Source organism: Dermacentor variabilis, chromosome 8 (genome assembly GCF_050947875.1).
Source record: "Dermacentor variabilis isolate Ectoservices chromosome 8, ASM5094787v1, whole genome shotgun sequence".
Classification (NCBI taxonomy): Eukaryota; Metazoa; Arthropoda; class Arachnida; order Ixodida; family Ixodidae; genus Dermacentor; species Dermacentor variabilis.
Window position 1 is genome coordinate 66,808,782 of NC_134575.1, and position 22,093 is coordinate 66,830,874.

At 47.8% G+C, this 22,093-nt stretch overlaps 2 protein-coding genes across 4 annotated transcripts in view; both read right to left on the reverse strand.

Annotated features, from left to right (window-relative positions):
- Positions 1 to 648: 648 nt before the first annotated feature.
- Positions 649 to 1,276, reverse strand: LOC142590304 (uncharacterized). Its single transcript, XM_075702322.1, has one exon. It carries the CDS (start codon positions 1,274 to 1,276, stop codon positions 815 to 817), a length of 462 nt encoding a protein of 153 aa, XP_075558437.1. The 3' UTR covers positions 649 to 814.
- Positions 1,277 to 1,284: 8 nt separating this feature from the next.
- LOC142590303 (BTB/POZ domain-containing protein 6-B-like) overlaps positions 1,285 to 22,093 on the reverse strand; it is a 63,276-nt gene continuing 42,467 nt past the window's right edge. The window contains exon 4 of one of the 3 annotated variants that reach the window (XM_075702321.1): positions 1,285 to 1,400. In XM_075702321.1, the coding sequence (XP_075558436.1) occupies positions 1,391 to 1,400 (10 nt within the window). In that variant the 3' untranslated portion in view covers positions 1,285 to 1,390. Of the gene's footprint in view, positions 1,401 to 15,123; positions 17,351 to 22,093 lie in introns of those variants that run through there. The other 2 variants (XM_075702320.1, XM_075702319.1) reach the window with 2 other exon arrangements.

Consider the following 22,093-nt stretch of genomic DNA (forward strand, 5'->3'; position numbering starts at 1 on the left):
CCGGATTTATTTATTCAAGCGTCGCGACTTAGCACTGCCTACTCCTTTAACTCATGTGATCCCTATGCAGAAGTAAACAGTCTCTACGTCATCTTCGGCTGTGTGTCGAAGATATTCGACCGCATGGTCAGTTAAAATTGCAAGTGCGACTTGGGGTGTACTCCTGTTTGGAGGGAAAATGTTAGACGCGTATAACCTGAAGGCAACATATGAGAGAAAATATGGGCAATTTATCCAGATAAGCGCTTTTACCAGACTAAAATAAAAGGTTAACCTCTGTGAAAGTAGAAATGTTAAGGAGATCAGAGAAAAGCGGGCGATGTCAAAACATAACTGAAATTTTGCGGCAAATCATACTTGATACCGCGATAAGATAGCTGTGCACTAAAACATATACGCGTTCGTGTAAAGTCGAAGCGTAGCTGAGTCTATGTATTTCGATGTACCCTGGGAATCAATGGAACTTAAGAGAAGCAACACGCTTTGCTGGTACATACATACGTATTACCGTAAGAAATTTAGAGGCACACGAAAACAACAGAACGAGTGACAGCGTTCTGCGAAGGCTGTCGAATTAAGCTACGCAGAAAACGCAATGCAATGCGCGATCTTCTTCTTTACCGCTGGAACACGGGTATCGGCTTTGAAAGATATCTGAACATCATTTTTAGTTATCATTTAAGTCAAGAAAAACCTTTATCATTCACAGTCCCGTTTAAAGCAAAGCGCCAACAGTGCCGTCCTCAGGTGAGTCTTGTAACAACGGAACTGCGAGTACGTCATGGGGAATCTGTACAGTCCGGGATTGTCAAGTCTAAACGCGGCCAGTCCGGACTTTGCAAAATCCATCTGGCATGGGCATCGAGCGCTTTTTGACGATGTTGCTCAGGATGGCCCGCGCTTCGGCGTCAGTGAGGATTCCCCACGCGTTGGGCCCTTCGACGAACTCTGTCGCTGTAAGCGCTAGGAAGCGCAGTTCGGAGAACAGTGGTAGCATGAGGGCCCGAACATTGGCCGGTTCACCGTCTTCCGAAGATGGCGTCAGCCACTGCTGCAGGGCCCATGAATGCACAGCTTGTATCACCGATGACTCGGACACATTCGTCGCGTGACGAAGGACGTATCTCACGGTGTCTAAGGTGGAGGACTTGAACCTCGTAGAGGAAATCACGACGGAACTGTTCTCGCGGATCAGGGCTCTGGCGCGGGCGGGGGGATCTTCTTCGCCCATAGTCAGAACGTAGTCCAGGAAAGGACATACGTCATCGAGCTTCATGCAGCTGTTCACGAAGGCGAGGCATCTTTCTTCCAGCTTTGGGATTAGGTACTTAGCGGCTGCGGTGCGGGTGCAGGCGGCTTGGTGCACGTTCGCCACATCGAGGCGGCCACTCTAGAAGTACCTGCATTGCGGGACAATGTAAAAACTCTGTTTACACAGAGAGAGAGAGACAGAAAAGAGATGCAGGTCAGCCACAGGACACATGCGGTTGGCTGCCTTGTACTGGGTGGGTAAAAAAGTGGCTAGAAAAAATCAAGGAAAGAAAGATGAATAAAAAGGAGGTACATTCACGCAGTCTGTCAAAGTTACGCGCAGTGTGAGTGTTCCGGCGGAAGATGGAATTTCAAGACGATTGGGTAAACGAGAACAATAAGAAAGCAGGAGCCAGTGTTCGGAAAAGTGTATTTGTCTTCTACAAGGTTGCATATGCTTTCTTCGGCACAATATATATTGGTACGGCTCTTATATAGGAGAGAGAGAGGGTAAGGCGGATGGGTGAGGTAGTGATGGAGGGTGTGTTAGCGGCGAGGGTGTAGAAATGAGAAAGAGGATGCGCTACTGAACGTTGGTGGAGGAATGTAAGGTAGCACCGTGGGTGCCAGCCGGATGACATTTCACTGTAGGTTCCTCTTTATGGGGAAGGAGCCTGGACGACGGGGGAGGGAGGGGATTATCTGTTCCGCTGGAGGTCACTAAGACTAGCTATCGTCTCTCTGAAATAGAGAATAAGTGCAGCGGCAGGAAATGGTGCTCGTGCAAAAATTAATGTATATATAGATAAAGTGATGAAAGGGATGAATGAAAGTAAAGGAGGCTGTGGAGGTTAGAATATTATTGACAACCCCATAACAAAAGAACTGAGCAATCTAATGAAAATAGCTAAGTGTTGTTGCCTATAGAAATCTGGCGACCGGGGCCGAGGCCGCGCAGTGTCACGTCGCGCCCGAGGTTTAGTCTATACACGCTATTTCTTGTCTCGTTCAGGTTAAATCGGAATACGCACCCGCCGTGGTTGCTCAGTGGCGATGGTGTTGGGCTGCTGAGCACGAGGTCTCGGGATCGGATCCCGTGCACGGCGGCCGCATTTAAATGGGGGCGAAATGCGAAAACACCCTTGCATTTAGATTTAGGTGCACGTTAAATAACTCCAATGCGGTCTAAATTTCCGCAGTCCTCCACTACGGTGTGCCTCATAATCAGAAAGTGGTGTTGGCACGTAAAACCCCATAATTTCAAGTCGGAATACACGTTGACTACTTATTTGTTAAATACAAAGTGTTTAAACTGCGGTAATGGAGTGACAGTGCCGTCTTTCGTTATAATGGCAAAACATGGCGCAGGCTTTATTTCCCCCAAGGTGGTTTAAAAAAACAGAAACGTAGCCTATGTTTTCGCCTTCGCCAGATGGTGCCACTGTTCCGTTATAGAAAATTCTACACGTTCTGCTAGGCGCTGTAGTAAGCGGTCGCCTGCAGGAACGCAATACACTCAATCGCGGTATTAGAATGTGTCCACTACGAAATATGAGTGCAAACGAGCCAGCGGCTTTATCAGAAGAGCCGTGCATACCTCGCGTTCCGCCTGTATTTTGGTGGTGAGCGGAGCCGAGGCACCGCTGCGCAACGTCGCGGTCGAGCTTAGTGCATGCACTCTGTAGTGCATCCAAATGTTGCACTGAAATCCATGCACCACAAAATGCCTTCTTTGTTTCGAATTTGACCGAGAACGAAAGAGCAGTTTAGCAGAAAGAGTGATTTATACCAGGCACTCATTCAAGCAACATGTGTGGTCTTGGCTATGCCACCTTCATAGCCCACGAAAAGGCAGAGCCAGGAATCTGGTAAAGAAACGTTTCTATTTGGAGTAGTATGCACAATTTAGAGCCGTATACACAATTTTCTTACGCGAACATTACACACGTAAATTAATAAAGGGAAAATCAGACATCCGCCCGTTCGTAGCAATTGCTACAAAGGAAGCCCATATGGCTTCCTCGAAAGAAAAGCCTCGAAGTTAAAGTTCGTCCTGGTCCGGGTTTCGAACCCGGGACCACCGCGTTTCCGGGGCAGCCATTCTACCATTTCAGCTAACCAGGCACCTAGCAGATCGCAGGACGAAGACGAATATTTGTCAACTCGAAGCAAAGGCAAGAGTTTGACGTAATAGTTCTGCGGAAACCAGCAAGGTGGTGAGAAGTAATTAATGAAATGAAAATCAGACATCCACCAATTAGACACCTAAACGTAAAGTGGTGTGCGTGTCGTGAGAAAGCATTCTACGTTTCCGACATCCAACACTTATACAACACACTACGCTGGTATACTTACGAGCACCGCGCTTACGTGAAAGTTATAGTTTCAACAAGACGAGCTTCAGAGCCTCAGCGTCAACGCATCAATGCTCATCAGATGACAACGCACGGTAGTCAACAATTGGGGAATTGTTGTTCCTTGTACGGGTAGAGAGAGAGAGAGAGGCAAAGGAAAAACAGGGAGGTTAACTAGAGATTATCTCCGTTTGGCTACCCTGTACTGGGGGAGGGGCAAGAGGATGCGATAGGTGAGAAAGAAGGATTTAAAAAAAAGAAGAAAAAAGAACACACACACACGCACGTACACACAAACTGTTTCCGTGGGCACTGCCACGCAGCCCGCAAAGGCGTTCCTAGTGTTAGGCAGTGTCACCGTACAATCCCGCGTCACACAGTGAAGTCACAATCTGTCAGAAAGTCCAGTGTCTTTTAAATACCGCAACAGCGCCTTCATAGTCGATCGCGCTGATGTTCGCGTAGGCCAGTTTTCAAGGATCTTGTTTTCTGTCATCGGGCGCTTGTCCAGTTTGTCTAGGGTGGCTGAGAGGACTGTTCTTTGCGGGTTCAAACGAGAGCACTGTTAAAGAAGGTGCGCGATTGTTTCATTGCACCCGGAGAAGTCCGATGTACGGGTAGAGTGCGTAGAACGCATGTTGCATGGTAAACATGAGCGATACGTTACCGTACGACGAGCGCAAACGCATATAATAAGTCCGTCATATTATACACACACAGCCAAGACAATCGCTTTGAAGCAATACCCGTCGTGGTTGCTTAGTGGCTATGGTATTGGGCTGCTAAGCACGAGGTTACAGGATCGAATCCTGGCCACGGCGGCCGCTTTTCGATGGGGGCGAAATGCGAAAACACCCGTGTACTAAGATTTATGTGCACGTCAAAGAACCCCAGGTGGTCGAAATTTCCGGAGTCCCCCACTACCGCGTTCCTCATAATCAGAATGTTGCTTTGGCACGTAAAACCCCATAATTTAATTGTTTTTAAGCAATCGGCGGCTTTATTAGGTGCAAGCAGGCAAACCGCTACCACGCTAACGATGGACCGCTCCGTCAGCGCTTATAATTGCGATAACAATTAGATGGACACTCCAGGCGCATTTATGCCCCCGCCGTCGCCTCCATGAGGTTCCGTGTAAGTTTGTAGTGGCAGCAGCATCGGCGTCGCACGAAGATGACGTAGACGCTCGCGTCTACACGAGGCACGACCGGCTGGCATGCTCCGGCACGGGCTAGCGTTCCGAAGGAGATTAAAAAAGAGAATGCTACTCTAAGAGATCGAGTGTCGGTTCTTCCTCTCCTGCGAAAGCCCGAGACTTTATCGGTCTACGTGGTCGTCCCCACAGTTTGGTGACCCGGACGTGATACTGCCATACGCTCCTGTGGTAGAGACGACCACGGACCAGACCAACGCTACGAGAGCTCAAGGCCAGAACCCTTCCGAGGAACGCGGTGAGCCCTCCTGCTCCGCCATCGCTGTCCACCTACCACAGTACTGGGACCAGCATCCTTCGGCGTGGTTTCTTCAGGGCGAAGCGCAATTTCAAGTGGCTAGTATCCGCTCTCAAGCCTCGAAGTTCCATTACGCCGTCGCAGCGCTCTCCCCCACCGCCATTGACGAAGTAGCAGATTTGTAGAGCTCCCCATTGTCTGCCGCCGCCTATGCCGATCTCAAGGCAGCACTGCTACAGCGCACAGCAGCTTCACAGCGTTCTCGCATCCAGCAGCTTCTGTCCGCTGAAGAACTCGGCGACCGACGCCCTCGTCAACTTCTTCGCCGAATGAGCCAGCTGCTCGGAGACAACGCGAGATCCATCGGCGTCACGCTGTTGCGCGAATTGTTTTTGCAACGACTCCCGCCAAACGTGCAGATGGTTCTGGCGACAGCCTCTACCATGGACGTTTCCGGACTTGCCGCTTTGGCCGACAAAGTCATGGAAGTAGCAACCCCAACCATCGCAGCCACGTCACCGTCTCCGGGTGACAATACAACCGCTCTGCCAACTCTTCCCTGCTCTTCCGCAGTGCAATCTCCGCTCGACTCCTTGTGTGAGCGCCTGGAACGTATCATCTTTGGAGCGGAACATCGCCGCACATCTCGTCGCCCACGCAGCCATAGTTCCAGCAGATCAAGACGCACGGGCACCCGCAATGAAACCTCAACTATAACGCCTGGCGTTTGCTACTACCACCACCGCCGTTTAGGAAACGACGCTCGTCCCTGTCGGCGTCCCTGCGCTTGGCAGGGAAACAGGCCGGCCGACCTCTAACGGCGACGAGTGGTCCGGCCCAACACACAAGTCGCCTTTTCTACGTGACGGACAGAGTTACGGGACAACGATTCTTAGTCGACACAGGTGCTGACGCCAGCATTCTCCCCGCCCAGCACTCCGACCGAAAAGCGACACCTGTGTCGTTTTTGCAAGCCGCCAACGGCACCAGGATTTCAGTTTTCTGGTCACGTTCCGTCATGCTAAACCTTGGCCTTCGACGAGCCGTCCGCTGGATTTTCCTGGTTGAAGACGTGCGTCGTGCAGTCATTGGAGCAGACTTCTTGCATAACTACGGACTCCTTGTGGACATCCAACGACGCCGTCTCATCGACTTCGTGACCCAGCTATCCGTTCCCGGCGTCTCATCATAAGCCACATCGCCCATAGTGCCTATTTCTGCCATGTTGAACGAACCTTTCGCCGCGCTCCTACGCGAGTTTCCCGCTTTGACGCGCCTGCCGAACTGGACGCAACCGGTGCAACATGACGTGTGCCATCACATCGTCACCTCCGGCCCATCGGTCTATTTCCGACCACGGCGTTTGTCCCCGGAGAAACTCAAGATCGCTCGCGCGGAGTTCGAACGCATGCTGCAACTTGGCATCATCCGCCCTTCCTCCAGTAACAGGGCATCACCACTTCACATGGTGCCTAAGAAGACGGGCGACTGGCGCTCATGCGGCGATTACCGGACACTAAACAACGTCACAGTTCCTGATCGCTACCCTCTACCGAACATTCAGGACTTCACGGTAGCGTTGCACGGTGCGACGATCTTTTCTAAGATCGATCTCGTTCGCGCCTACCATCAACTACCGGTCGCTGAAGAAGAGATTACCAAGACCGCCCTCACCACACCCTTCGGTCTTTTCGAATTTCTCCGTATGCCTTTCGGTTTATGGAACGCGGGCCAATCCTTTCAGCGTTTCATCGATTCCGTCGCCCGAGGATTGTCTTTCGTTTTTGCATACATTGACGACCTTCTCGCCGCAAGCTCTTCGGCAGAAGAACATCTTCACCACTTGCGGTTGTTGTTTTCACGCCTTGCCAGTAAAGGAATTGTCATCAACGCCGCCAAGAGTGAATTCGGTCAACCCGAACTCGAGTTCCCGAACTCGACCTCTGCCGTCCAAGATTCTCGTCATCGAAAACCTTCCCCGACCGACCACACACACCAAGCTTCGCCACTTTCTCGGATTCGTCAATTTCTTCCGCCGATTCATTCCCGAGTGCGCACGACTTATGGCTCCGCTAGACGCTCTCCTGGTAAACAAACGCAAACAAGCGCTTCAGTGGACTGAAGAGGCCACCATCGCTTTAAACAAGAGCCAAGTCTGCCCTCGCCGACGTCACGCTGCTTAGACACCCAAAGCCAGCCGCACTCACTGCCATCATGACAGACGCTTCAAACACCGTCGTTGGTGCTGTTCTGCAGCAATTCATCGACCAATGCGTGGCATCCACTCGCTTTTTTTCTCCAAGAAACTGAAGCCTGCGCGGTCCTGCTACAGCGTGTTCGGCCGTGAATTACTCGCTGTTTACCTGGCTATCAAACATTTTCGCCATTTCCTAGAAGGCCGTGCATTCACTGTCTTGACTGACCACAAGCCCCTTATGCACGCAACGAATCGTTCGGCGTCCTGTTACTCGCCCCGCGAGATTCGACACCTTTCCTACATCTCCGAGTTTACAACAACGTTCCGCCACATCAAGGGCACCGACAACGTTACAGCCGACGTTCTGAGTCGTGTCAATGTCGTTTCCACGTTTACATCGGAACCTTTCATCATCGAGGCCGACTTACTCGCCAGTCAACAGCGTGACGACAAGAACTTCGTACACTCCAGAATTCGTCAACGTCCCTGAAATTGGAAGACGTCGTTGTGACACCAAATGGTACGTCCGTCTTCTGCGACACTTCTAACGACACACCCAGACCATACATTCCGGCATCCCTTCGCAGACGTATATTCGAATCCGTGCACAACCTGTCGCACCCTAGCATACGCGCGACACAGAAGCTTCTTTCCAGTCGTTTCGTTTGGCCTCGGCTAAACGCGCAAGTTCGCGATTGGGTTCGCTGCTGTTTGTCGTGTCAACGGTCGAACACCGAGCGTCACCCGCATTCTGCCTGCCAAGTCTTTTCTTCCACCAGATGCTCGTTTTGACACCGTATACCTGGACCTCGTCGGCCCTCTCCCACCTTCGAAAGGTTACTGCTGCATACTGACATGCACCGACCGCTATACACGGTGGCCAGAAGCTACACCTATAGCTGACATCTCAGCGCCCACTGGTGCAGCAGCTTTCGTGTCTACGTGGACCGCAAGGTTCGGCTGCCCATCCACAATAATCACAGATCGCGGTCGGCAGTTTGACTCAGCACTCTTCAACGAGCTACTCAAACTACTCGGAACGACACGTTTTCGCACAACTGCTTACCACCCGAAGTCCAATGGACTAGTTGAACGATTTCGCCGGCATCTCAAGGCCTCCCTTATGGCACATGAATCGCCGGAGAAGTGGGTCCTGCATGTGGCCCTCGTCTTACTTGGCATCAGAGCCGCCCTCAAGAGCGACCTAGGTTGCTCCTGTGCTGAGCTAGTTTACGGCACTCACCTACGCCTTCCGTGCGATTTCTTTGTCGCCACCACCAAAACCCCTATGCCATCACCTGCCGACTACGTTGCCGAACTGCAAGCTTTATTCAGCTAGATACGCCCCGTGCCTACACGTTCACAAGAAGCAAGGTCCCCGTACCTTTCTCCCGCAATCACCTCTGCTACCCACGTTTTCGTGCGTAACTGTGCCGTGCGGAAGCCTTTGCAGCCACACTACTCCGGGCCATATTGTGTTCTAGAGCGCCGTCCGGCGACGTTTGTCGTGAATGTCAACGGCCGATCAGACATAATTGCCCTGGAACGTCTCAAACGCGCCTACATCGAAGCACCCGCGCCATCAGCTCCACCAATATGCGACGCGACCCTGCTGCATCCTTCGCCGCCGCCTGCGTACGTGACACCCCAGACCAACGCCAAGACACGCCGCGTCACATGGACTTTCCATCGTTCGTCGAACTTTCCTCCTCTCTAGGGGGGGAGCCCTCTGTAGCGGCAGCAGCATCGGCGTCGCACGAGGATGACGTAGACGCTCGCGTTTACACGAGGCACGAGCGGCTGGCACGCTCCGGCACGGGCTAGCGTTCCGAAGGAGACTAAAAAAGAGAATGCTACTCCAAGAGATCGAGTGTCGGTTCTTCCTCTCCTGGGAGAACTCGAGACTTTACCGGTCTACGTGGTCACTCGTCACCAAAAGTGAAAGCGTGTGACGGTGAGCTGGCGAACGGTGGACCACCTCGCGTGCGCGAGCGAGGAAGGCGTCCCGAATGCGTATCCTCTCCTGTGGCGCGCGTGGCTGGGGCCTCAGGCGAGGGAGGAGGGGCGTTCTTTACCGTCGGCTGTTTGGGTGCCTCGAGGTCCACCTCGCCCGCTGCTCCGTAGAGAGTGGAGTATGCTACGGCGTTGGCCATGCGAATGGGGGATGCGGTAGTAGACGCCTTTGGCGGACGCCGTAGGGACGAGTTGCCACCGCTCCAGTGTCTTGAAAATGATCGGTGACGTGGCCAAAATGTGCGAGTGCACAGGCCTCATCATCAAAGCAATCCGCGATGTTTGCAGAGTGCGCGTAGGGCCGGTAGCTTCGTAAGCGCTGTGTTTTGGACATTTCGTTCGTGTTGAAGGGACATCTGAACGAAGGTCAATTAGCTCGCTGGTGCTGCCGCAGTTCTTCACTCCAGTCTTTTGATAGCGAGTATCCGCGGTCATCGAGAAATATGTGTTTATGTATGCCTGTGCACGCGTAACACTGTGCTTGTTAATTTAGGTAAAACACGCTGGCGGGCTAGTTCGTTTGAATTCATGATAGAACGTGTAAGCCCGACTGAACAAGGACGTGTAAAGAAGCAAACACAAAGGCAGCGCTGTGTGTATTTCTTCCTACGTCCTCGTTCAGTCGCGCTTACACATTCTATGATTGTTAATTTAGTTAGTAAGCGAATTTGCTATCGCAATCGGTGCTTCGCCTTCGCGGCAAAACTGTACCATTTTATTACACGGCAAAGCATCATTTAAATTTAATTCTTACTCTGCAATATGGCTGGTTCGTTCTAAATTTGTTGGCCGAGTTCCACAATATTGTCATCAAGAGGCGACCTTTTGAAAGTGCAACTCCGGCGATTTTTCGATATGAACGCATATCGATTAAATTCGCCGGGTACGTAGTTTCTCTGAACACTTCTCTCATGTCCTCAAAAAAGCAGGTTTGAGAGTGGCACAAATTTTTGCAAATAAATTAAATTGCCTCGAACACTCCAACTTACGTCTTCCTCAGTTACAGGCCACCTTGTGCATGACGTCAGGAGTATTCCATGCAGAGCATGCCGGGATCATGCAGACGACAGCGACGAGAGCGTCGAGGAGTCGACTATTGTGAGCTAGTGCATGGCGTGAGAAGTTGCTGTCGCGAGAAGTTGCGTTCCCTGTAGACGGGCAGGCGATTGAAGGACAGTGGTGTTGCGTTGTTGGCGGCACCAACTTCAGCCCTCACCATCCGCGCACACAGTTTGAGCAGATGCCGATCCCGTTCAGCGGAGGTTAAGCCTATATGTCACAGCCGCGTAGTGCATGCGTCTGCTGCTGGCCGATCTGAGCGACTGACCTGAAGCTAATTAAGCCATCAGGAAGAAGAAAACTCCTTGTGCAGATAAGTTTTGACTATGCGAATCGAGAAAAGGATTCAAATGCGCAAAGTACACATAAAAAAGCGAGAAGCGACGACACGGAGCAGTATCGACATCGGTACGTTGCCGCTTTCGACGGAAAGCTGCCAGTCGCAGTCACCGGCCCTGCCCTAAATTAAGTGCGACTATGAACATGGGTGTATTTTCACGTATTGTCATGCAGACTAGTTATTTAGCTTCCGATGCGCACTGTTTGCCTCGTATCCCAAATGGGCAGCAAGAGTAGGGCCCTTTTATACAGCAGCGTAAAGAGCCGCCTCGTTCAGCTGCCAGCGGCGTCAATACTGGTATCGGCGTTTCCGAGATGAAATTACGTGTTCTCTAAATGAACGATCATATACGCAAAGTCCTCATCTGTGTCTACCTTATGGAACATATTGTGTACATGAAGACAATATGAAGAATGATAAATAGGCAGCATAACAATGCTCCCGTACAGCGGTCTCCCTCTAATTGTTTTCGAAGATGTGTGGTCGCTCATATCAATGCGATTCAGAGTAATGCAACGGTGCTTACATGCACAAAATCTGCCTCTTTTGATATGGTCTGACATTAATTGATGTCAACGATGAGCAGCTAGTATTATGCATCTCAAGCGAACGGCGATTAGTGGATGTACTTTCGTATGTAAACAAATGCACCGATCGGTACTTTGGGCTGTCAGCGGCCTTGCGGGATACAAATGCGGCAAGTCAGACTCCACATCTTACCGTGAGCATGGGAAGCGCTTCCATGAGAAGGGTCGAAACACCTGAAATAGCAAGCAGCACGTATAAAACCAGTGCTTAGGGCTACCCTCGGTCTTATGTTGCAGCACGATATGTAGCGCATGGGCGCTGGCTCTCGTGGTGGCGGGTCGAATGTGAACGGCGATTCGTGGCTACTGAATTCGTCAGAATCATAATTATCAATATTTGACAGATCCGAAGAGCTGGTACAGCTGACATTGTCACCCGAAGGTCCGACGCGGTGACGGATCAGCTGAGCGTCTTCTCTTTGCTGGTTTCGTTCACCCGCCGGGCGAGACAGGCCTTCCTTCTCCGCTGGGGACACTCATGACGTCACACGAAGGGGCTCGTTCGGCTGCTTGGTCAGGTTTCGTGTTGCGCTTCTTTTGCTTATTTAATTATATTTTCGAATGTGCGGAACAATTCTACTATCAGGCGTGACAGGGGGGTCTCGGGAACCTAAATGTTCCATTACCTTGACATGGTCAAAAAATCGCCGGAGTTGCCCTTAAGTCAAGTTTCCCTCCCAATATTTTTCATAAACTCTTGGCGATATAACGACGTTAATAACGCGTTAGTAAAGTCATTATTGCCATGATTAAACGTTCGTGCAAGCCGCCTCTCGGATTTTCTAACCGCACACTAATACGAATGCGCCACCTTCTCCCCTTCCAGGCAAGGTGGAAGCGCGACCACAAAGACGCCTGAAAAGTTACTGCGAAAATTCCATTATTTCTTGGCTTCTTATGACGTGACGAATACAAATCGGGCCTCCGGTTTCCTTTGTTCATTACATAATGAGGTCTCGAATCTGGTAGCATTTATGCCTTCAGATAGCATGTGTGGATTTATTAACCCGTTACCTACACCCATAAAGTCACGTACACGGAAAGCCTGCAGGATACAGGCTGTTCCATATCCGCCGTCAAGGCCGCGAGTGGTGGCGCTGGCTAGCAGACACACGTTTAATTCTAGAAGATAAACATTAATACCAAGGAAAGAGTTAATAGACCCAGGGCATAAATGGTTAAGACACTCGAACCCACGACCCTTGGTGGGAGCCGAAACCACTGGAGATATGGGCGAACCGGCGACCTCTCTAAGTTGAATTCCAACTTGAAGGTTGCGAGTCGAAGCCACTACTATTGGTGTTAATTACGGCAACGGTAATGAAGGAACAATTAATTATGTCATAGTTAATTAGGGCACTCGAACCCGTGACCTTTGGTGGGAGAAAACAAGTAATAGGAAGTTTTACGCATTAAAATGAAAATGTCAGGTAATGTAATGTCTCGTGATTAGCATAATGAAACATCGTTCCAGCGCACAAATGAACAAGGACGAGAAGAGAAAGACAACACGAACGCCAGACTTCAACTGCATTTTTATTCATGGAAAACAGGGCTTTATGTACACAGGGGGAGGGAGGGGGTGCTGCTAGTGCGCAGGACCACCCAAAAATATTTCCTTGGTTCAGGCAACAGTCATCAGAAGTGTCAAGCCAAAAGAAGAAAGGAATAAAAGCAAAAAGTGAAAAAAGGTTAAGAAAACCTTTCCCACTCTTGTTTACAACACTCAGTGCAATCTTGCTCATCTCCCGCCCTACCTAGCTGATTCGACACACCCGTTTTCCCGGAGATAATCAAGTTCTTTTTTCCCGAGTACAACAGAAGGAGCACTGACACAGTAATCGTTTTCATTGGAGATACAAAATGCTTCAAAAATTTCCCGGTTTTTCGGATTGCTATATTTGCGCAACTCACGTGTTCGTTCGAAAAACGCCTTGCATGCTGGCTTGTGCGAGCAACGGCGAATGTGGTCGGCTAAATGACCAGCGCGCATTAGCAGCCCCCCTCCCTCCCCCTGTGTACATAAAGCCCTGTTTTCCATGAATAAAAATTCAGTTGAAGTCTGGCGTTCGTGTTGTCTTTCTCTTCTCGTCCTTGTTCATTTGTGCGCTGGATCGATGGTTCATAATGCTAATCACAACCAACTAGCCCAGCTGTCCATACTTAGTAATGTCTCGTGAGCGGGCAGGATTTCGCGTTCATCCTCTTTAGCGTACGCTAAAGTGACTGTCAGCTTTTCTCACTTACCTGCGTGTCGTGCGATCTTGGGCTAGTGGGGAGCTGGTTGGTTCAAAAGGAGGTCACGTCACTTGCCCGTGCGGTGCCATTGTCTTTCACTACTGTTAAACTAAAGCCACGAATTTTGTAACTTTTCCTTGACGCCCACGCATCTGCTCATGTGAATTTACCTTTGAGAGACTTCGTGTGGCTTGACCTTAGGTAACAGAGCGGAAACCGACATAATGTAGAATTCCGGCTGCTTTTTTCATTATACTCAAGGAATGCTTACTTTGACAGAAAAAAAATACAAAGAATCATTCAAGGAGGCTGACGAAAAGGCACGAATGCCTGACTAAGTGTCAGTTCCTTTCCCCGACCCGTTCCCAGTGCATAAAACACTCAAGCACTCAAGGTAAGCATGATACACAACGTGGATACATACACAAAAAAATGAAAAGCATTAGAAATACGTAACAGAAATATTGAATGCGATTTGTGTACAAAAGAATGAACAGTCATACCTCAAGCGACAACAAATACATGTTGACTTTTTTAAAAGTGTTTAGGGACGGTGATTCATTTATTATAGTGAGTAAGCCAGGGTGATGATTCAGAAAATCAGCAACTATGAATGCCTACTTTTACATGCCGTAATTTGTACGAATCTTGCCCTTGTTGTAAGCTTATTCGCTTGTGTTGTATTTATGTTCATTCGGGAGGTATGGTCTAAGAAAGGCGCTTTCATTTCGTCTTAACTCTTCAAATATTGCAATGGTTATTTTTTGTTAATAACGTTTTCTATTGTTAAAATGCAATTCTTGAAAAGCGGAGCGGAGCGGCCTTCTATAGGCTCCATTCTCAATTAGACGAATCATGTGTTTCTGCAAGATAAGTAAACTATGGATGTTAGTTTTCGTCGTGGCACACCAGACAGATAAAAAAATATTGGAGGCGCGAATGCACAAGGCTATAGTATAATAGTTTCTTATTCTTGAAGGTAATATATGTTTTAATTTATTAATAACACCGATGGATCTTGCAATGCTGGTTTTAATGTTGCCGACATGACTCGACCAGTTTAAATTTTTTTCAAACGTAACACCAAGAAACCTCTGGGACGTAGAACGCATAATGAATTCATCACGGAATTGTAATACTAAGACATCATCAATACTCTTGTTACGAGGCCGAAACATTAATGTATTTTGTCCTTTTAGTGTTCATTTCCAACTTATTTGCTCTAAGCCAGTCTGAAAGATTATTAAGCAAAATATTCGCTTCTTGCTCGAGAGTAATCAAGTTTCCACCAGAAAAAAAGGATATTAGTGTCATCAGCATACATGATTATGTCAGGTGTCAGAGGCACGTTTTTGACGTCATTAATGTATAACAAAAAATGAAGTGGCCCTAGGATGTACCCCTGCGAAACACGGTATCTGATTTCACCCATTGCTGATGTGGAATGACAAATGTATGTGTACTGTACGGTTGGCTAAATAATTTGTAATAACGTTAAGAGCTGTTCCCCTAAGGCCGTACTCATTTAACCTTTGTAACGAGATATCGTGTTTAGTGGAATCGAATGCCATCTTAAAGTTAATAAATATTCCTATTCTGTACAGCTTGTCCTCAAAGTTGCTTATTTTTTCTCTGATGTGCAGCAACCCCATTTCAGTACATCGGTGTTTTAGGAAACCGTATTGCTTTTCTGTTATAATCATATTTTGGGTGCGGAAATTTAATATTCTTTGGTTAATGACCTGCTCTACTACTTTGGAAAAGATTGGGAGAATGAAATCTGCCTGTAGTTGTTCACGTCATTCCTGTCTCCCCCTTCAAAATCTATACCGATGCGCGTGTAATCTTTCATTCATCGGGGAATGCGCTAGTACACAAAATTAAATTGCATGTGTGGGACATTGCTTTACAAATATGCAGCACCACAGCTTTTATCGGTTCTGCCTTTGCGCCATCCACACGACATGCTGTGGAATTCTTTAGCTTTAGAAATACGTCACTTATTTCAGCCTGAACTGTTGGTGCAAGAAATACCGACCTGCTCATACTGCATGGAATATAAGACCTGTAAGTTGGCCTATCAGCGTCAAACGCATCAGACACGCCACATTGTAAGAAATGCTGATTAACCTTATCCGCCAGTGCAGTCCCTGTGAAAGATACGCCTTTATCCGTACCCTCAAAGACAATTTCCGTCACTGTTCGGATAAGTTACTGTGTCACCGTAACGCATTATTCAGGACGTTTACTCATCCATAATGGGAACCTAATGAGGGCATGTTAATAGAAAAACAGTACAGTGCATCATACAAGTTCATTAAACTTTATTTTTTATTTATTATTTATTTTTTTGCCTTTCTGGAGAACGTCTCCCGGCGCTCGATCCTGTTCCGAGAAAAGAGTCATTGCGTCGGTTGGCGTAAAAATATACTCGCTATGCTAGTGTTTCCCTTGACAACATGTAGCTCCAAGTGCGCTGGTCGGCGATTTGTTGACCGGCAGGTAATTATCACTCGAAGTATCAAAGCTTTTCTGACACCATTGTTTCCTATGCGCAACCTAAAATTATATGCGTCATACACGGCACTGTATTAGACATATGCAATAAAGAGACGTTTCGAGCTCTTCAAATTATATGTGCAACAATACGTTCTAACTCTCCAAAGAGATGAAACGTTACAGATGTGTAACTTGCACACAAGAGAAGGAAAAAAAGACACCTGCGACAAAGTTTCGGGGAAACGCGTTGCTGCGCAAAGGTACATCATATATACGCTTTAGAGTGCAAAAAAAAAAAAGAAAAATGAAGCAGAGAGGTAGACGGAAACAACAGACGCACTGGCAGTGTTGTGTGAGGCGATCGAGTGAAACCGCGTAAAATATGTGATGTGCGAATGCCCTGTCTTCTGGAATATGGGTATCGAAGGTGGCGACTGTTCCGGCATGTTGGGTAGGACACGAACGCAACCTTTTGCGTAAAAGACGAGGACAGAAAAGAGTTTCTGCGCTGCTATCGCTAGTTAATGCGCTGCCCGATAGATTACGAATGAATTGTATTACTAAGTGCATTTTTTCCCTGGTCACCATGGATGCCTGTCATGTAAACGGGGGCCTGTACCTTCGTAAGGTGAACTAGTTCTCACTTTTAGTTCAGGCCTCCCTCCATGTTTTTTTACGGAAAAGATGAATCTCATCTGATTTGGTGCCTCCCCCCATGCTTTGTACGGCAAAACTGAATCTCATCTGATTTGGTATGATTTGATTTGATTTTCACCACGCGGGGCTCGCGGATCTCGCAGAATCCCTTTGGCATAGGCATCGAGCGATCTTTGACGATATTGCTAAGAATGGCCCGTGCTTCGGCGTCGGTAAAGATTCCCCACGTGCTGGGACCTTCTACGAACTGCGTCGCCGTCAGCGCGAGAAACCGCAGTTGGGGGAACAGTGGCATCATGACGGACCGAAAGACATTAGCCGGGATACCGTTACCCGAGGATCGCTTGGAGCACTGCTGACGTGTCCAGGCGTAGACGGCGTTTAGCACCGATTCCTCCGAGACATTGGCAACGTGTTCGAGCACGTACTTCACGGTGGCCTCGGTGGAGGACTTGAACTTTGAAGAGGAAAGCACGTCGGCACTCTGCTTGCGGATGAGGTCACCGGCGGGAGCGTCTAGATATATTTCGCCCATGGTCAGAACGTAGTCCAGGAAAGGACACACATCGTCGAGTCTCATGCAGCGGTGCACGAATTCGATGCATCTCCGCTCCAGCTCCGGGAGGAGGTACTTGGAGGCAGCGGTGCGGGTGCAGGCGGCCTGGTGCACGTTTGCCACATCCAGGTGGCCGCTGTAGAAGTACCTGCCTTGCGTGAATGATAAATAAATAAATAAATAAATAAATAAATAAATCTTCCTTTCATGTGCCCAGGAACAACCGCAGAGGTCTAAATACTAACACGCAGAGAAACAAAAGAAACACGGAATAGCAACTATATACGAACAACAGTTATGGGATAATTGAATGAAGACAAGAGCAAGGAAACACAGGGTAAACAGGTTCATAAGAAGCCACAATGGAGCAATAAGGCATAATTGAGCGACAGAGTTCCCATATACAGTCGGAGAGAGAAACCGGAGAGGAGTGCAGCTAGAAAAAAAGCTCGAGAGAAAGTGCAAAGCTTAGAGCAGAAAGACGCTATCACATTTTAAAGGATACAAAATGGAGAAAATGACAGTTATCTAGGCTTTGCTTTTTCGTGGAGAGGGGAATGATAGGCAGTGACAAGATGAATCAAGTTCCAAAAGCCAGGCATGAGGGACGTAGAAATCGCAGATACTTTCAATAAGTACTTTCTAACTCTAGGTGGGTTTAGAAATGACAACTTGCAAACGCTTTGCCAGAACTATAGACTCACAGACTGTCCGTGCTGCATTTTCCTGTTTCCGAATGAGCAGCATGAAGTAGAAAATTTAATTTTGTCATTAAAGGATAACTGTGCATGCGACCCAGATGGCGTCAAGCCGACGCCGTTAATGATGATGATGTATGGGGTTTTTTTGGCGCAAGGGCCAGGTATGGCCAAAGAGCGCCATGTCTGTGCTAATGGGTTTGCAATGTACTTATGATTACTATGAGGTTGGTGTGACGTGGCTGTAAAGGGGCCTTAAAATATACGCAATAAAGTGCGTAAAATCTGTACAATAAAATTATGGCGATGACGTATGACTTGTACTATGAACATTTAGATGCATTTAAAAAGAATGGTACGATAGGTAAAATATAGCAGATTATAAGAAATGCTAGAGCACTACTGCCTCCATATGGCCCTTGAAAACACAAGGGCCTGGAGGCATGTGCTATTCAGAACAATTATCGCAGCAGCATCCTCTGGAGCGAGGATGCTCTACGAATTTATTGGGCTTATAACATGTAGAACTACATCCTTTAAGAAGTCGAGGACTGCCTTGGTGTTAAAAAGCGGTTCCTTACCAAGAAACATAGCTGGGTGAAGAGGTATGCAATGACGATATGCAAGAGGAAAATGCTTCTTTCTTTCAGGTTCGGCTTCGCGACACTCCAAGAGGACGTGGAGGACGGTCAGCCTCTCACCACATCGACCACAGGTTGGCGGTTCGTTTCCAGTAAGAAGAAAATTGTGTGTACCAAATGTGTGCCCTATTCTGAGGCGGCAAAATAGGACATCTGTTCGCCGTGATTTTGATGGGAAGGGCCAAAAACCTAGCTGTGGCTTTATAACGTGCAGTTTATTGTTTATTTCTGAGTTCCACATGCGTTGCCAGTGTTGTCGCAGTTTCTTACGCAAGAAAGGCTTCAGATCTGTGACCGGGACAGCAACTGCAGAAGAAGTGTTTAGTGATGTGAGTGATGTGGCCATTTGATCAGCCAGTACATTGCCCTCGATACCACTGTGGCCAGGTACCCAGCATATTATAATGTTCTGGTTAGATGTGTACGCTTTACACAATACCGAGTACAGTTCATTGAATACGGGATTTTTATGTTTGTAGAGTGACATTAGGGCCTTCACGACGCTTAGAGAGTCTGTATAGATCGCTGCTTTTGGAAGTTTTGATCTTCTAATATGCTTCACAGCAGAGACTAATGCGTAGACCTCGGCCGTAAAAATGCTGGTTTCCGGATGCAGTACATCGGATTCCGAGAAGGATGGGCCGACGGCTGCATAGGATACCCCGGCATTTGACTTCGAAGCGTCTGTGTAGTACTCTGCGCAGGAGTATTTGTACTGCAGCTCTAGGAAATGCATTCTGATTTCAGCCTCAGGAGCGTGCTTTGTAATTTTTATAAAGGATATGTCACATTGTATAACCTGCCACTCCCAAGGAGGTAAGAGATTGGTTAGGTGCATTAAGCGATGCTCGAGGAGTGGGACATGGATTTCATCGCTAAGCTCCTTCACACGCAGCGAGAAAGGCTGTCTTATGGAGGGGCGATTGCTGAAAAGTGTAGCGCACCTCATATCGGTAACGGTATCAAAACATGGATGTTCAGGATTAGAGTGTACTTTAAGGAGATATGTAAAGCTGATGTATGACCTCTGTAGGTAGAGAGACCATTCATTGGATTCGGCATATAGGCTTTCAATCGGGCTTGTTCTGAAAGCGCCTGTGGCTAAACGGATACCTAGATGGTGAACAGGGTCTAGCATCTTTAGCGCACTCGGGGCGGCAGAGTTATATATCACGGCACCATAATCTAATCGTGACCGGATTAGGCTCTTATAGAGATTCATTAGGCACTTCCTGTCACTACCCCACGTAGTCTGGGATAGAAGTTTCATTAGGTTCATTGTTTTCAGACACTTTTCTTTCAGATGTTTAATGTGTGGGACGAAAGTGAGTCTATTGTCAAGTATAACACCTAGAAATTTGTGCTCTTTGTTTACAGGTATCCGTTGTCCACACAGTTCTAAGGAAGGGTCCGGAACCAGGCATCTCTTTCTTGTAAACAACACACAAGAACTCTTGTGAGGATTGATTTTAAATCCATTTTTCTCTGCCCACCCTGACACCTTGTTCAAACCATGCTGTACCTGTCTCTCACAGACTGCGAGGTTACAGGACTTGAAACCTATTTGAATGTCGTCCACATAGACAGAATACAGAATGGCCGGTGGTAAGGAAGCACGAAGTGTTGTCATCTTAACAATAAAGAGTGTGCAACTGAGCACGCCACCCTGGGGTACACCAGTTTCTTGTGTAAAAGGACGTGAGAGCACATTGCCAACTTTTACCCGGAAGGTGCGATTGGACAAGTAGCTTTTTATTACGTTTAGCATATTACCATGAATGCCCATTTCTGACAAATCTCTCAAGATTCCGTAGCGCCAGGTCGTATCGTACGCCTTCTCCATATCGAGGAATATCGATAAGAAGAACTGTTTGTGTACAAACGCGTCACGAATATGTCCTTCAATACGTACAAGATGGTCGGTTGTGCAGCGCCCTTCTCGGAAGCCACACTGATAGGGATCAAGCATTTTGTTTTGTTCAAGGAAATGGATGAGACGCCGATTTATCATTTTTTCAAAAACCTTACACAGGCAGCTTGTAAGAGCTATCGGACGATAGCTTGCCGCCATGGATGGGTCTTTCCCCTGCTTCAAAACAGGGACCACAATTGCTTCTTTCCATGCAGTTGGAAAGTATCCTGCAGCCCAAATAGTGTTAAAAATTGTGAGTAGTGTAACTTGGGTGTCATTGTGTAGGTTTTTGATCATTTCATACATGATTTTGTCAGAACCCGGTGCGGAGTTCTTGCATGATCTCAAGGCAGCTCTGAACTCGGCAATACTAAATGGACAGTTGTATGGTTCATTCTTTCGACATTTTCCTATTAGTGGCTTACATTCTTCTATTTGTTTGTATTTGAGGAAGGATTCTGAATAATTTGTTGAACTTGACACGCTCTGAAAGTGCTCCCCAAGTGAGTCTGCCTGGTCTTGCAGCATATCACCCTGTGTGTTTACAAGAGGGAGTGAATATGTTTGTCGCCCTCTAATTCTATTTACGCGGTTCCAAACTTTCGCCTCATCTGTAAACGAGTTAATACTTGATAAAAAGTTCTGCCAACTTTCTCTTCTGGCCTGCCTGCGGGTTCTCCTGCCTTGAGATTTTACTTTCTTAAAGTTGATAAGGTTCTCTGCAGTGGGGGCGGCGCGTAGCAACCCCCACGCTTTGTTCTGTTTCTTACGAGCAATCCTACATTCGTTGTTCCACCACGGGACACGCCGTCTGCATGCCAAACCACTTCCTTCAGATATGCATTTAGATGCGGCATCTATTATGAACGCTGTAACATACTCCACAGCAGCATCAATTCCTAACGAGGACATGTCATCCCATGATATACTAGTTAAGTTTCGGAATTTCTCCCAGTCTGCTGTCTCAATCTTCCACCTAGGAGCCTGTGGTGGATATTCGTCTTCTTTAAGTGTTCTTAATAGTATGGGGAAATGGTCGCTTCCGTAAGGATTATTCGTAACTTCCCATTCGAGTTCAGGCAGTATGGACGGGGAAACCATGCTCAGATCAATTGAAGAAAAGGTGTTGTTTGCAAGACAGTAATATGTGGGATTCTTGTTATTCAGAAGGCACGCACCAGAACAAAAAAGGAACTGTTCAATAAGACGACCTCGCGCATCTACACGAGAGTCGCCCCATAGAGAGCTGTGCGCATTGAAATCGCCAAGAACAACATAAGGTTCTGGCAATTGATCTATAAAGGATTGGAACTCATGCTTCGTTAATTTGTAATGTGGGGGTATGTAAAGAGAGCTAATGGTAATGAGTTTGTTTAGGAGTACAGCTCGAACCGCCACTGCTTCGAGAGGCGTTTGTAGCTGCAAAAGTTGACAGGAAATACTTTTATGAATAAAAATGGCAACACCGCCTGATGATACGACAGCATCATCGCGGTCTTTGCGGAACTTAACATAAGGTCGGAGAAAGTTAGTGTGTTGTGGTTTTAAGTGTGTTTCCTGTAGACACAGCACTTTTGGATTGTGTTTTTGGATAAGCTCTTGCACGTCATCAAGGTTCCTAAGAAGACCTCTAACGTTCC